Genomic DNA, 16,925 nt, shown 5'->3' with positions numbered 1-16,925 from the left:
ATCGAGAGAGACTGGCTAGCCTTTCTTAAACTGTTCGTCGTTTCCTGTGATTACGAGCAATTAACAAATAATGACACTTACGAGCGCGAAAGCTAGTAACTAATCCCTACTAACCCCGGCACTAGCACATCCAACGGAAGTACGACATTGCGATAGGCCACCTTCGTTTCGATCTATTCGCGACCTACTGACTGGTAATTGATCGATCGCCGCCTCGTTACTCTTGGCAATGCCAGTAGGAATAACAGTACTTTGTCGTGGCGCCGAACACTTAATTCAAGCCCATTGTGATGCACTCCGGCCTCGACGATGGATCGTACTTAGAGCTGAGGCACACTGTGCTGTGTGTGAGTGCATTATGAGTACAGCAGTGATGATAGTACTAGATACTGGCTGAGCTGACTGCTGTTTAACTGCTTGTTTCAATAATTAGCTAGTTAGTAAGTTTGCAGTCTTCTTCTTTGTAGGTCTTCTGACTGTTCTTATCTTCTTCAATCACATACACTCTCTGAAGTGTTTCCCGTCGCTCCTGCTGCTGTAGCTAATCTCAGGTTGAGCAGCTCAATTCTGGGACTGTTTTGTCCGATTAAAAGATAGTAAAAGTGGTAGCTATTGCCGTCGTCGTTGTAGCAACAGTTTTAATGGTAATCGAATATCATCACCAATTGTTTCTGCTGTTGTTGCCTTCGAACAGGCTGTTACCACTTGGCCTGGCCCAACGACAACCCAGTTCAGCTCAGTTTAGTTGAGCTCTGATGATGCGTTGTGGTATTTGTATCAGTCGACGCTTGTTCGTACCGCGTTCGTAACTGATTACGATAGTGATGATGCCGCAGCTGCCGCCGTTGCGGTTGTAGTGGCGATCGTCTTCGCGCTGCTGCTGGCGATTGTTACGGTGGTGGCAATGGGCCTTTTTGGCTCGCGTTGTACGAGCTTTCCGACAACGACCGACTCTGAACGCCCAACACTTCCGCGCCCAGCCGCGCTCTTGTTGCTCAGACTGCCATCACCGCCCACCGTCTATATCGTCCTTGTCGACGTCTTTTTTCACAGTCGTCGCTCACAGTTCATAGAATGTCTACCACAGTTGGCGCTCCCAGTAGCAGTAGCGGTAATGATGGTGGCCGCTGAGGGAGAGGGAGAGCGAAGACTAAACGGCTCTCGTGATACCACGACACCAGCAGCAGCCGTAGTAATAGCAGCAGTTCTGTCACCTCAACTCAGTCAGTTAGCAGCAGTGACCCTTTGCAATGGCAGCCCGCGACAGCAGAAACAGCGGCCAGCCTCTGCCAGCCTGTTTCTTTGCCTCCCTATTCGCTATTTGCCTGTCTCTCCTGTCTGCTGGCTCCTGGCGCTGTTAGCTCGAACCCGTAGCGGCAGCAGCAGCAGCAGCCTTCTGTCTGCTTTACTCCTCTCTGTTGATCTCTGTCTGCCACACGCCGCTCGTCAATCGCCCGTTCGTCGGCCGCTAACTAACGAATCGGACCAAGTGACCGAACCAATAAACGACCGTTGGCCTAACCGTATAGCCAACAATACTTGGCCTGCGCCTAATCGTCTGTCCACTAATTAGCCAGTCAACACACCTTAGCAGGTTGTGGTTCCAGCTCTGTCGTCCGCTGGAAGCTGTGAGTTCAATGACGGCGAGAGTTGAGGACTTGTTGGGTGAAGAGAAGAGAACCCGTAGTGTGTAGTGGGACCGGCGAGTGATTCTAAGGGCCGAAAGCGCAGGCGCAAACCCCACTTTGACGTCCACGTGACCACACCAGAGCAAAGCAGTCAGCAGCAGAAGCCACGACACAACGATGAAGACGATGAGGTCGAAGTGATCGCGATTCGCCTCTCTTTCTCCCCCCCCCCCCCTCGCGGTCCTGTCTTAGAGATCGCGCCATAGCCTAGGCCGAGGCCTTGGGACAGCCGCTGCTCCGCATTACCAACCATCAGATGCCACAGCAGTCAACATCGACATAAATTGTGTAGCGTACGCTCACAAACACAACTGACGCTTACAGAGCTGCACAGTGACGCCAATAATCAGCACTGTTCATATCTAAGTAACAACAACGAAAAAATCACCATCAACCGCCACCTGCAGCATGACGTTTTCCCTCACAAAGCTAACCCTCAGGCCCCAACCGTTACATACGGCCGCCCCCAAGCCTGTAATATCCTATCAAAGCTTGTTAACCTTCTGCCAATAAGCGGCAACCGTGGCTATCTCACGAAGAACAGCAACAGCAATTTAAAACTAACGTAGCCAACACATACACTTACCCCTGTGTCCTATTACGCCTCCATTCTCATGAGACTGACAAAGCCTTATAAGCCGCCATCACTTCAGTCATTTACAGCACTCATCTAGATACAACTTAGCCGCAACAGTTCGTAGCTACTTCCCTCGCTTGTCAATTAACTTGAGTTCCTTTGATCTTGTAAGCCCCACAACAACAATAATTGGCTGCAGCGGCACTTCCAGTAACCACAACACTTGCGTGCGTGTTTTCCAGCTTGGCGAGCTCAACTAGCGCGAAAATCGCGGCGCAGCTGATCGACACACCAATGATTCCGCATCCAAAGCAGCGGCGGCAGCGGCAGCGGCAGCAGCAATAAAAGCAATTGCCCCGTAGGTTCTGTCAGGTGGCGATAATGGTGATGATGACGATGAGGACAAGACGAACGAACAAACAAACAGACAGACAGACACACTGACTGTCTGACAAACAGACAACAGAAGGATTGTTAGCACGAGGGCGACAAGCCAGCTATCAGTTACCGCGGCTGCCGTTGCCGTTGTCAGCTGACTGAATATAGAGCACAACTTATGTGATCACCTTAGCGTCGCGAGGTGGCGACGCTCGCCTGCGTGCCGGTGAATTTTGTTCGTGAATTTGGCCGTGAGTGACGCTTCAGTTCACGATGAATGCGTGACGAAAGAGGCGAGTGATGAACACAGCTGGTCACCAGTTTGCTGCATACACGCACAGATTTCCCTGCCTTCCTACGGTACACTTTAATATTACTCTAGTAATAACAATACAGATATTATGAATCAGATTAAAGGCTGTGTCTAGGATGGTGATGGCGTCGATATGCTAATACCGGACCACAAACAATTGTACTCAAACGTCGAAGTGTTGAAGTGCGCGCTGACAATGACTAGAACGGCGGTTCGCTCGCCTAATACTGTTGTCGCTGCTGGTATCCATTATCATCACCATCATCAGGGCGCCTTTAGCTGTCGTCAATTGCGCTGCCTTTGTGTCGACACTGTTCTTGTGTGGCTCTTTCCGTTTTGCTCGGCTTTTTTGCGCCAATGTACTGCTCTCTGTACCGATCTTCTAGCTAATAACGGACGCCTACGATATTGCACCTGTTGTCCGTATTGCCTCTGGTTAGATTTATACACACCGCCGTAGCCAGGAATGCTCCACTCAGTATCCAACAGCAGCAGCAGTAGCGTGACAGCCGTGCTCACGTTGACGTCCGTATTGGCCACACTGTCGTGCTATGTCTACTATATGATAATCATAATGTTAACAATGACAACAAGAGCTCTACCGCCGCTGCTGCCATCGGCTTCTATCGTCGTCGTCTGCACGTGTTTGTATGCTCCTGTACGTTGGACGACTAGAAATCTGCGTTTGCCTTCAACGCCAAGAGAGGGAGATAGACCGTCGGACCGTACCGACAATGAACGGCCCTCAAGATCGTATTTCGTTACTGCTGCAGCCGCTTTTCACAGTTATCGCTATTATTTCGCTTTGTCGTTCTGTATAGCGACTGTTTTCGTTGTGGCGATGGCTGTATCGTCGGTTTTTCTCAGAAGCAGCAGCGACGGCGTCATCATATGATGATCATAAACGACGTACTGCTGTTTTTCTTGAAGCAGTCCTAAAACAGGGCTTAGTCATAGCAGCGGCAGGCGCCTGCCACGAGCAGCACACAATTATAACCGATGCTACAGCAGTAGCGGCGCAAGCAGAAAAAGCAGTGATCAAAGCAACAACAACAGTAGACAGAGATGTACCTATTGTTGGTCATGATCCAAATGCAGATGATCGTGATTATGATGACATCGATCACTTATAACCAAACAACACTAATTCCAGCAAATAATGATTAGAATAGTAGCACCAGTGGTCATGATGGCTACATAATTGCTCCTCTCTAACCGTATGTGCGTTCGTAGCAAAGACAACTGCGCAACTAAAATTAATAGCGTTTTTTTCATTTTTTGCGTAGCTGTGGTCGGGTCGTAGTCGTAATGGGCGGCATACTGGTAGCCAGCAGCAGTAGTAGTTACCGTAGTTAGGGAAGTTATAGCGACAATAACAACAACCATAACAATAGCAATTGACTTTGCAAGAAGCTGTTGTACGCTGAGTCGTGTCTCTCGTTTTACTATACTTTCTGGAAATACATATGTATCTATATGTAAGTATGCGCGCGTGAGTGCTTGTGCGTGAATGTATATGTTTCGTTACTGACACCGCTTTACGCAGAACGCTCTGCATGCAATCGACTGAAAGAATAAGCAACTTCATCAAAACACTTCTCATCTATCTATCTATCTTTCCCGGACATTCTTTCCCTACTGCCTTCAATTGTGTTGGCAAAGGAAAACGTCGAATAGAAACAGCAGTGGCACAGACTTCCAGAACGCACCCGTCAAAAATAGCGTGTGTGGCGCCAATAACAATCACAGAATTATGCGAGGCTCCGTTCTACTGTGGTACTTTCGCGTTTCATAAGGCCTTAGAACGTGCCACATTCGAAAGTCCCAATAATGCCATATCCTGGTATCGATGCTTGCAATCAACGATCCCACGCATCGAGACCACATGCGATATTTCACAGGTACGGAAACGCTCTCATACAGTAAGAGGGACGACATTTGCCCCGGCAAAAACTTCTACTGCAGCCCTATAGAGCGAAAGTGTAGCTATACTAAAACGTAGGCAGCTAGAAGAGGCAGCAGAAACGGATGACACGGCATGATCATACATATTCAATGTAAATAATTAAAACGTATTTAGGATGAATAACAACGCCTAAAATGAGAAATAGAAATAAACAGTACTTGGAAGTACTGTTTCCGTCAAAATGACTATAATGAACATTTTTAAACGTGTATAAACCTGTTTCTAAACCAATGTCTAAGCGATATATATTTCCGAGGTTACTTTTACAGTATAAACCAATCTAGCATTTAGTAATCTATTAGAGAACATATGATATATTTCTAATAAGTGGTTATCGAAAATAGGCATAGACATTTTTGGCTTAACAGATATTGCCTTTTCTCATATTTGTTGGTCACACACAAATGTGTGTTTTCCTTAGCCGAGTGTAAAATCAGCTGTGTTAGAACTAAAGAAACTACACGAAGATAGAACTGTCTTCGTGTTAGTGTCCAGAACACTACGATTTAATAATCAAACATCGGGATGTATACATATAATCTTTGATATTTTCACTAAAAAGTATTACGTCACTACTGAAAAGCTGCTTTTTGGTAGTTCCTGGGTCATAGTTTGGGCATTTAATTTTATATTTAGTTACATGCACTTTGTAAAGTTAACTCGGCTAATTCAAGAAAGCATTTTTAATTAACATTTTTAATAAGCGACATGTGCACCGCAGCGAAAAATGCCGGATAGTTCTTTTCGTGTTTTCTAATTGTTTAGCTCTAATGATACGTTTACAGGGTAGAAATTAGAAATTGGGAATTTTGTTCTATTCTCAAATTAGATTGATTTACAAACAAGAATTTTTCTTGGTTCGATCGTTTGTTTTTCTCACTTTGAAGCTGCGTTTCCATGCATGCATGTTTACCCGTTTCACTGTAAACATATAATACATGTAAAACAACGTATTTCTTCTTTTGCAGTTCTTTTGTCGTCTTTTTTGAAAAGAATTTCCAAAGTTCATTAATAATATTAACATTTTAAATAATAACATTAAGATAAAAAGGATAAAGCAGCTACTCGCTTCCCAGTGTTATTCCATTTTTCGCATCGTGTCGATATGCGATTGTGGCCGCTGCGACGGCACCAACAATGTCGCATGTTACGACCATAAGCGACAGATCATAGTCTGATCGGTCTTCTGGCAGCAGCGAGCTTGCTTTTGCCGTCTGCCCGTTTAGCGGATGGAAGTTGCGTTCCAGGCAGTCGTGGTTCACGTGATGAAATGGTACCTGCTGCAACTGCCATCGTCGCCCACTAGAAAGGGAATCAAATGAGACAAGGAAGAGAGGGCGACCGATAGATCGACCGATAAACAAACGAACCAGTATAAAGAACACCAAAAAATGATAGAGTTACTTGTTTATATATATATATATATATATATATATATACATATATATATATATATATATATATATAACGGGCATATCTCTTTCCTTTCTACTGTACAGCATCCTTGTGAAAACCTATACGGATCGTGTACGCACTATCTTATCTTGGCACAAATCAACAAGATTATCAACAGTGCCATCATCATTGTGAACGTCGCCACTCTTGAAAAGAAGCGCCACTCAACGATTTTGTCCATCTGTTGCCTGCGTGCGTACTTTGATACAAACCAAAACGATCTTACGCGTCGATATCGTGTACTGCGTGGACCCGCAGAAACTCTCTATCGAAATGATTCTATTTTATTAGCGGCTGCAACAGCAGCACTATTACTTTTTGTTTATGAAATCTTTAATTGTTACCACTATTGCTGCTATTAGTACTAGCGCATAGTCTATGAGTAAATATAAGTACATTTGGAGCGTACCGTAAGAGAAAAAAAAATAGTGGACCCAATGGCTAGACTAGTTTTTGTTCTAACGGACGCTCGTCCAGCTGTTGGGTTTGAGCCCATTTATGTTGTCTCGGCCAGGTAATGTCCAATACATACAAATCATGTTAGTACTCGGGTTCCTTATTAAACAAAAAAAAAACAATAGAAATGACTGGTTAACTAAGTGACCCAATGCTAAGCAGCTCGCGAGCTAATTAGTGTCACTTGCGGTATTTTTCAACTTACTCCTTTCTCAATATTATTGATCGGTGGCTGTCAACATACCAGTTGGGCTATTGTCCCTGTGCGCTGTTTAGATTTGTCTGTTTGTCGACGCGCCTCTGTGGTCTACAATTGGCCGTGTGGTATATTGTCGTGCATCATCATCGTCATTGCGTATCTTACTGTACGGGTGCTGCGTTGGTCTTTACCTATGTAATAGCGTGTCGATGACAAAATGCCGCAAGCTGATGCTGTTTCCCGTTTAGTATTGCAGGCAGGAAGGGCCCAAATGGAACACAGTGGAGTAGAGTAGTGCTTAGATGAGATTTGATGTTGCCGCTGTTGTCATTACAGTTGCTGAAAGTGTTGCTATATTACGAATCTCCTAAATCCATCGCATCCTTCGTTGTTGACGTACTGTATAATATGCAAACGTGGTAACAATTGCTAAGAAAAGTTTCCAACAAAAGGTAAATGTTAATAGAAGCAACAGCCAAAACAACGACGACGAGACGTACAACAAACGTAGATCGCAGACGCCAGTGGCAACGAAAGCACAGCAGGCATAATATAGCAAAAAAACAACTAAGCGATTCATAAAAAATAACTCTTCAATTAAATTAGTTTCAATGCAGATTTAAATGCTAACAGTAAAATCGCATTGTCAGTGTCTTCCTAAGTTACTAATATCAACTAATTACTGCTGTACAAGGGTAGGCGATTTCTGAAGTGGGGTGTACCTGAGCGGATGACAGGGCTTCGTGGTAAAATACTTGCTTTCGAGTGCTGATGAGCATTCGCTCAAGTGCGGCATTCACCAGGAAACGATTTGTGTCAGGACAGGCAGCGATTATTGCCTGCTTAGAGTTCTGGATTGATAGCTTTGCCCGCTAAGCGTGAGGATTCACCGAGGTTTTTCAAATCGCTGGCTCCCGAGGAGCGTCTCCACGGACAGACCAATTGCCAAACAGCATGACTCAAACAGAGTAAGTATTGAAACAATTTAAACGCTGATCGTTCATTTAAGATAATGTCAAATTGTGCAATTACAAAGAAGATATTTTGAACAGCTGATCGCTGATGTTTACTGCTGCTAGCCTAGTTAGCTCTATTGTGAGGCTTTGTCGTCTAAAGCCAAACTAATAACGCATTGGCATTTATTTGTAAAGACTCATCCTGTTAAATACTTGTTGTGCATAACATTACAATTATAATAAGTAGTGTTTTTTAGCGAGGTTTTCAATGTATCAGTGTACAGCGGGTTAGTGGTACAGTGTAAACACCGATTTCTAATATACAAAGGAGATGTCCATAAGATGACAGTTAATAATTAGAGTGTTCGTTTAGTGCAAATAGATAAAATAGAAAGTTTATTTTGATGTGTAAAATGTAATATTAAGCTAACGGGCGACAGCCATAGTGGTCTTGAGGCACTTAGGCTGGCCTTGTGACAACTGAGTAATCTAGAACTCCTATTCTATTACCTCTGTCAATTAAATGTCTATATCATTTTAACGAAGAATTCCGTCGGGTGACTAATACTGAATATAACCATATTTATCACGCTGACAAAACGCTCCTTATTCTAACAGGAAATTGATATTACGTTTCAACATTTCTAGAGTTTGCGTGTTATTAATAACACGTAAACTACAAAGTAAAGTAGGTGTGATATCAACTAATGAACTGAGATGATGTCCTTGCTTAATATATTTACGGCTGAACTCTTTTGAATAATTTTTTCTAGTGATGGTAAAACGTTGGTTGTTTAAAGTCGGGTCATGTTTGCAATTTCAATCTCCAACGATGCCTTAAACGCGTGCAATAATTTCGTGCGTCATACAAATCATGTTAGTACTCGGGTTCCTTATTAAACAAAAAAAAAACAATAGAAATGACTGGTTAACTAAATGACCCAATGCTAAGCAGCTCGCGAGCTAATTAGTGTCACTTGCGGTATTTTTCAACTTACTCCTTTCTCAATATTATTGATCGGTGGCTGTCAACATACCAGTTGGGCTATTGTCCCAAATATACGTATTGCGACTAATGTGCTGGTCGAATGTCATCTTATACCGAGCCTTCGTTTTATGAAAAACTGTTGACTTGTCAACGAATAAATCCTCAACATAATACAGAAGCTAAAAATATGATAGAGATACATTATTACTCATTAACCTAGATAAAAGAACAAACATTTAATATCTCACGCCTAATCAATTATCCATTTTATCCTCCCCCTAATCCACGTAATCATCGTACTGCCATCTTGCTTTAACTAACAATCGATGAGCCATATACACTTTGAACACGGATAATTCTTAATTGCATTAGAGCTTTTAGTACTGTAATTTGTGTCGGTCAATAAACATATAAAGTTAGTGGGTACTACATATATACGATTCATTATGCTCTCTCACCTCTTTGACTGTAGGGCATTTTCAAACATCTCCCTGAATCTTCCACATTTACACGTATTTAAAGTATCCTGCTGTAGCACTGTGTAGTACACTTTATGGGTTTATCGCACTTGATTGAACGATACGTGTTATTACAGTTGTATTGAGGCCTCGTCAACAGTATCCGCCTTAGAGCTCACACCATGGAGTCAGACTCCGGCGCAGGACATCCCTCAACGGGAATACATTGATGAGGACCTCAACCATCCATCACCACCCTTTGACATCAACTCAGCAGTCAACTCGAAACTTGCAGTATTCCAGGGCGACTTCTGCAATCTTCTAGTCGACGCGCTCATTAATCCTACAAATGAACACCTCAACGATAAAAACGCCTTTTCCAAGAGACTTGTCGAGAGAGCTGGACCACAGCTAAAAAAAGATCTGCAGTGTGATATAAAATGTTAGTATGACTGTTTATAAAATATAATAACAGCGGCATTTTTGCGTTTTTGGCGTCAGTATTCTTAGTTTAGGCTTACAGCCCGTGGCTCAATGAAAAAAGATTTAGACAGGTATACCTTAGAATGTAAACGCGCAACTATGCGCTAAATCGATAGTTGGAATCGAACTTGTTTAACTAAAGTCTGAGGGTCACTTTATAATTGAATAGAAGCTAATGTTTAGGATACCACAGCTGATGCAGATATGATGATTTACTTTAGCAGCTAATCAAAACACCAACTAAACCCTTCAGGAAATCTACAATACATAGTGTCAGAACATAATGGTCGTGACCCAGCAGAGTTACACCCACAATTATTTTGCGCTTTGTATCCCGGTATCTAATACGCATTTTTGGTTGACAATTAATAATGTCAAGAAAAACTTCTCTCTTCAACGCAGAGAGAATAGTATATTATATTTCTAACAGACGAAAAGTAGATGGATCTATCAAAAATTCTTTGACATAAAAAAGCTGAAGTGACGTTTCTTAGGGTAGACCTTAGTTTGCACATTACCACATCGGCAAAACGTTTTTTCGGAGGGGTTTCGGATCAGTCTTTAGTGCTGTAATGATCGCTAAACTTCGAGAAGTAGAACAGAAAAAAAAGTCATGCACTAAACTAACTAAGAGTTAGGCTTTACGAAGCTGCACAGTGCTCTTAGTCTGCGAGTCACCAGGTCTTCACACAATGCAGCTAGAGTTTCGAGAATATCTTCCTAACAATCTTTTTAGTGTCTTGACATATGAAAGCTAATATGCTTCATCATAGTTCCTTATGAATCTTTATAAAACTAAGTTTAGTCCAATGCAATAAATAAACAGTAAGGCAACAACTCAGCACAGTTTACCTCAGACATTAAAGCCACATCTCGGGCACCCATCACTGTATTCGCTTAATGCAATGATTTAATGAATTTCTTTGGATCCTCATTACTCGTTGATTTCTATCCAAGGTCCCATTTAGCAAAACTTTGTGTCAGTCATGCATAATTCGACGACTAACGTAAATTTATTTATATATACATTGCATAAACAGGTCACTAGATACAGAACGCACCCACAGAGAAGCGTCCCAATAAGTATATAAAACTTGTGCTTTGCACTGAATATTTGGACCTTTATTTGAAAATGGTCAGTCCGGCCGTAATTAATTTTATCCATGTTTAAAGGCCAGCTGACCAATGACCTCAGAATTTCTTTATTCCGATTGTCCAACGATTTCCGCAGCAGCTCAAATGTCTCATTGCAGTGTTAGCGTTGAAGATCTGTTGTTGCCTTTGATTCTGATAGTGTAAATAAATGATTATTATGAATTGCCTGGAGGAACCACACCTTTCTGTTCAAATACTGTCATTTCATTTATGGCAGGGTTTCGAAATTGTCTAAAACTGGCCTTGGCGTTCAGACTAATGCTAGATCTGTCGCTTTTTTGTTGCGTTATCTTATCCATTTAGACAGGGCACGAATGAGTAAAGCTCTATGCAGGTAGTCTCTGCAATACATACGCATTAGACACATTGGCAGAGATAAAGACCATAGGCGACGAGATATAACTCTAATCATGAGTGCGATTTGTTACTCGACAAAGCACCCCGTGAATGTTTTTGGTACGGAAGAGGGAGGTGGGACATTCGGGCACTATATCAAAATTCCTTGTCTTGAATCTGAAACCATCATTTTTTTCTGAAACCCAGTGTAAAATAAGGGTAAGCAATTGCTGATACCACTTTTATAGTCGAAAGTACGCAGGTTAAGCTAAATGATGTCGAATACACTTTCTTTACAACTAATTCACGTGAAATAACTAATTTCATCATATTGGGGCCATTACTTTTATATTATACGTGACATACTGAAGGATAATAGCGGAAAAATGTGTCGGCTTACAAGTATCTTCCTACTATAGATTCCCTGTATCGTCTTAACGGCTTCAGCATAGGACTTTTGAATATAGCTTATATATAATTAATATAATAGGGCTTTTTTTTCAAATTCTTTTATTCAAGATGCACCTATATCATATTACTGCTAGATGAATACACTACCGCGTTATAAAATAATCGGTATGAATATCTATATGAAATTTTCATGTAATAGCGTGCTTTCGTTTTTCAGCATGTCGTACTGGCGAAGCGAGGATAACATCAGGTTACGATCTTCTTTGCCAATACGTAGTCCATACGGTGGGCCCAAAGTATCAGCAACGATATCTTTCAGCATCCGAGAGTGCGTTGTATTCATCCTATCGAAGCAGTTTATCTCTCATGAAAGAACACAACATATCCACTTTGGCTATTCCTCCACTTCACTCTTCAAGGAGGGGCTTCCCACCGGTCGAAGGCGCACACATTGCTCTACGTGGGTAGACGTTTATAATTACTATTATTTTATTTTTGTTGCGTTACTACATTTCCTACTACGTAATATAGTCGAATTTCGTCACCATTATGCTGCAATGTTGCTTGTTGCATATGGGACGGAATAATCGACGATAACAGCTTTTAAATCCTAAAAATATGGGAACCAACAAATTAACTTAAACGCACTTGAATAAACTGATTCCTTAAACAGTATTAGGGCGTGTATTACGACAATGCAGAGTAAGGTAACCATTATCTCTACTTGTTTTCGGTGCACACAGCTGATGGCGAATCAGTTACTTTCTATTGTAGATTTTCTATAGACGCCTGATTGTGAACGCTTGATGGTACCTGGAAACGTTAAAACAAAAACCCACATTCTGAAAACAGCAGTCAGAATCCCCCTATCCTATATTTGTATATTCGCTGTGTCAAAATTATCTTATTCAGGCCTGGCATTTGACAACAAAGCTACCTAGTTTAAATGTATATATACGGAAATATATATGGAACGTACAGTGTTCCATACCGGAAAACTTAGCGGTAACATGATTGAAATTAAAATGTTTGTGTGTGAGGTGGTACATAATCTAGGTATGTTTTTATAGTCCATGTGAAAAAAATAAATATAATGAATGATAATCAAGATTAATGTTAATGAATAAATTTATGAAAAGCTTGTATCTCGCCGCATGGCCATGCGGCTTGTTGTAGGCAGATATGTAAATGGTATATGGACCATAAATTATCTTACATTTGACTGACTGGTGATAGCATTACAGCCAAATATATTTTAGGCATATTGTGTTAGTCCGTGTGTATTTAACACAATTTAATACAATTATTCAATACAGTAAATTTGTGTTTTTTTTATCCTTGTGTAGGAACTATCCGAAGGTTTCTGGAGGAGTTCGTTCAGGACCCATGCGTGCAGCGTATAGTTCTTCTTTTGGATAAGGTCGATCTGGAAATCTATTCGCTACTTCTACCACTGTATTTTCCCCGTACAAAGGCCGAGCAGCGACGCGCTATGCATGGCTTACCCAGGGATCTCGGAGGCAAGCACGGCGAGCCCGTTATACCGGAGCGACAGATTCGCATACAAGATACACCCTTCTTTCGCACAGGGGGTACGTATGTTTTATCTATCTTGTCTAAAAATGGACGACATTTTCTGTGCTTTCTGTACCGTTTTATAACTATTTGACGTTTGATCTCGTTTTTTAGCTTGCCATTATAAGTTATTAATGGAATAAAAAAATCTTAGTCTAGTTGTTTTATTTGAAGCTGTAGAGAACTGTACATGATACAAATGAAAAAAAAAAACATTTTACGGTTTTTTTTAAAGTGTTATACTAATACATTGTTATATAGTTTTCAAAAGCGTATTGCTCATTTGCTTTTGTCATTTTCAGAGAATCCACCTGATTTTGAAGATCTTGACATGTCCGTATGTGTGGGCAAATCGTCATTTGCCCGAATGCAACACGATGTTGATAACAAGCGGAAATATCGTCAGCATGAAGCGGACAGTCTAACCTCTGAGGTGTCTCGCAAGAACCGTTATGAACGTCTTTTAAGAAAAGCAAAAGAAATGGATTTCCGCGAAATCCGCGAGGCCAACATTATTTACCGTTCTGGTGTGGACAAATTCGGAAGGACCGTGTTCATATTTGTCGGAAGGAATTACGCTCCGAAAGAGGTAATGACATCGTTCATTTTTCTGTGAAGCCTTTGGCGGCATAAACGATATGTATGAGAGATTTTCTCGTACTCTACTATCAATCCTGTGAAACATATAGTTAACGTATAATATCTATTACTTGTAACATGTGTCTACACTGAAAAAGCCCGCTGTTAGCCCTTTGGCTAAACTACCATGATCATGCTTGAATAGTGCCAGACATGAAGTAAACTGTGCATGAAAAGTGTCACTATCATCTCTGTTGCTCTGTTGTCATACATCCATTATGAATCTATTCAGGTCTCCTTTGAAGCGCTATGCTGCTATATAATCCGTTTGATGGACAAGGAGGTTGCCCAGCCGTTCGTAGTTGTCTATCTACACTCCTGCACCGGCAACCGTAATTACATGTCATATACACAACTGCGAGAGTTCTACCAGACGCTGGACTACAGATATAAGAAGAATCTCCAGCTGATGTACATCGTCCATCCTACACTTTGGAGCAGGGTATTTATCCGACTTGCTATTGGCGAAAATCTATTACGTACTTTCTTCACTGAATTTCAAACCACCGCTCAGAATGAATCTGTGACAAACCCTATCAATATGTTAGACTTGACTGTTTTGTGAATCGTCGTAAGCATATCACAATGGTTTTTTTCTTGCTTACAAAAGGACAAACGCTCCATTCCACAGATGATAACTAACTGTTAGTCTTCGAAGGCATTACATCATATCACCTTGACCGTTCGGCTGTCGTTTTCTAACCAGTTACCATATTCAGGCTCCAAATGGGCTGGCTTTTAACCTTTTTCCAAGCCCTCCTGATTGCAGGACATATTAAGTAGCACGTATAGGATGTTTCCGTGCAAAAGTACTGAAGCCAGTTTCTTCGATCAGAGTCAAATCGATCTAACTAAATTTTGCATTCTTTCGGTGTCTTTGACAGAAGCGCTCAAGATATTTAGCAGCTCCTCGCATTCGAAAAATCAGTTAAAATACATGGTTTTTGGCTTACGTCCTAAACCAGCTACACCGTTTGTCCAAAAAGGGCATAAGCTCGTACTTCATATGGTGTTCGCTCTTTTCATGCGAAAATTACATCTTTCACACAACTTTCAAGGTGTGTTTGCAAATACAACTTTGCCAATTGATCGACGGTAGCTAGGCAACCCAAAAGTGTAACGCAACGTGTTGCTATGGGCCCCTCTTTTGCACGGAAGCGCTCCGTCTGACTATTGCCGTTGTTTCCCGAGAATCTGAACAAAATACGACGGTATTCGACTATGTTACTTTTATTTGATTTCGGACATACACTAAATAAGAATTTTAAGGTTGCAAAATTTCTGGTGCATTGAAGTGCACGAAAATAATTTATCCGTGCAAATCTCATCTCACTATATGCTCCTATATTTTGTAATTCTAACACTTATGAAGGAGAAGTCATTCGATCGTACTTTGTAAAATTCATAGACGAACTTTTCCTTATATTTGATATACTAGTGAATTGTTATTATTATTTACTCTGCATTTTAGCTAAGCATGTGGTGGTTTACGACAATTACAACGTCTGGACTGTCGCGCAAGGTTCGTCTCCTGGGTGGAATTGAGTACCTTTATTTAAACATCTCTCCGGATCAACTAAATGTGCCTCAGTTCGTATTAGACTACGACTATTCGGTATGGAAGGCTTTGTTTAATCCACTCACATGTAGAAAGGTCATTATTCATATAGAACATTTGGTAGAACTAATAACGTGTACAAACACGAATTTGTGTATTTCTGAAGACTGCATAATTTAAAAAATATCGATACAGTAATCAGCTGTTATTCGGAGAATATGTTTCTTTTGGCAAAACAGTTTGTCCGTCCGTTAAAAGCAATTCTTACATGGAAAGGTTTGGTCGGTTTATTGCAGGTAAACGGGGCGCGATACTATGACTTCAGCCCACAACCACCGGCTAATTCCGGTCTGTAAAACTATAAAGTTTTTTTCTGTTGATGCGTTGTTATTTATTCCTCTTTCGGCCTAGTGTCACACAGGAAAACCTGTTATTGAAGATAACTAACAGCCTTTTAAAAATATTCACTATTTGTTCATCGTTTATGCTTGTGGGTGGAGGCTTCTGCGCTTGCCGTGGTATTCTACATAGAACTATAGACAGTACTCTATAAAATACAGGAAAAACAACGAAGTACGTGTGATAAATTATGCATCTGTCATATGGATTAATCGCCTCATGCAGTATTTGGTTTGACCTCTTGTATTATTGTGATGATTGGATCGAGTTATCATCAATGCCCAACAGTCTATGAATTCAATCGAGCAAAAAGGCTAAAAGACGTCAACACGACTCCGCCAACTTCGCGTTATAATCATTACTATTGGTATCATTGTTCGAATGCTATGTACGGATTGATCGTGTTACTATTACGACAACCTATGCAGCGCGTAGTACCCTCATTGCTTAGCGATAGCTTAAGAATTGTTAAACTCCCATGGACTTGGTCCAAAAAACGCTCTTATCATTTTTGTATGTGTTTTTATTATTCACGACAAATTTGCCTTTTTGCGAAATCCTGAATACCGAGCCGAATAGCAAAAACATCATGTGCTTCTCTAGGCAAGTATGGGCAACATCATAAACGCAAAACCGATACTGGTCTTTTAGGCTTAGGCTGGGTGAGAAGACTATGGGAAAGGTAAAAGCAATATGTATTTTTGCATAACTGTGACACATATACATAGAAAGTATGTCACTATGTACATAGTATAGTTATGGACGATTTGGCGCCGTATAAATTGGTAATCAGGTCTTTCAGCTATTATATTATTAATATAATAAATAAACGTTGACTGTATAAAATATAGTGCTCTAACTTGATATGTGTTCACTTATGTGGTGTCGCTTGAAATGTTTATCGCGTGATACAATTATCACCGCGCTTACCGTAT

General features: G+C 41.2%; 2 protein-coding genes across 8 annotated transcripts in view; one reads left to right on the top strand and one right to left on the bottom strand.

Moving 5' to 3' along the window:
- Positions 1-2,386, bottom strand: part of Tomosyn (syntaxin-binding protein tomosyn) — a 67,575-nt gene extending 65,189 nt beyond the window's left edge. Inside the window, exon 1 of the mRNA XM_086969478.1 lies at positions 2,275-2,386. The gene's annotated coding sequence lies outside the window, so the exon portion shown is untranslated. The remainder of the gene's footprint in view (positions 1-2,274) is intronic.
- Positions 2,387-2,834: 448 nt separating this feature from the next.
- On the top strand, positions 2,835-16,849 carry LOC111263157 (protein GDAP2 homolog). 7 transcript variants are annotated; one of them, XM_086969479.1, is made up of 9 exons: positions 2,835-2,936; positions 7,732-8,000; positions 9,572-9,876; positions 12,037-12,279; positions 13,166-13,411; positions 13,697-13,983; positions 14,266-14,475; positions 15,505-15,648; positions 15,888-16,849. In XM_086969479.1, exons 2-9 carry the CDS (start codon positions 7,987-7,989, stop codon positions 15,945-15,947), a joined length of 1,509 nt encoding a protein of 502 aa, XP_086825605.1. In that variant the 5' UTR covers positions 2,835-2,936; positions 7,732-7,986; the 3' UTR covers positions 15,948-16,849. The 7 variants fall into 7 exon arrangements, with proteins under 7 accessions (XP_086825605.1, XP_086825606.1, XP_022693752.1 ...); XM_086969480.1 differs by lacking the exon at positions 2,835-2,936 and adding an exon at positions 2,945-4,857 and having other exon boundaries at positions 15,505-15,555; XM_022838017.2 differs by lacking the exon at positions 2,835-2,936 and adding an exon at positions 2,948-4,857.
- The last annotated feature ends 76 nt before the right edge of the window (positions 16,850-16,925 follow it).

This window comes from Varroa jacobsoni, unplaced genomic scaffold (genome assembly GCF_002532875.2).
Source record: "Varroa jacobsoni isolate VJ856 unplaced genomic scaffold, vjacob_1.0 scaffold_738, whole genome shotgun sequence".
NCBI classification, from domain to species: Eukaryota; Metazoa; Arthropoda; class Arachnida; order Mesostigmata; family Varroidae; genus Varroa; species Varroa jacobsoni.
Note: the sequence above shows the minus strand (reverse complement) of the source record. Positions and strands in the feature narration are given on the sequence as shown.

Excerpts from the sequence above, each read along its gene's own strand:
- LOC111263157 (XM_086969479.1), top strand. Across the intron at positions 13,984-14,265 it reads GGAATTACGCTCCGAAAGAG|GTCTCCTTTGAAGCGCTATG; the intron begins GTAATGACATCG and ends GAATCTATTCAG. Across the intron at positions 14,476-15,504 it reads ATCCTACACTTTGGAGCAGG|CTAAGCATGTGGTGGTTTAC; the intron begins GTATTTATCCGA and ends TCTGCATTTTAG.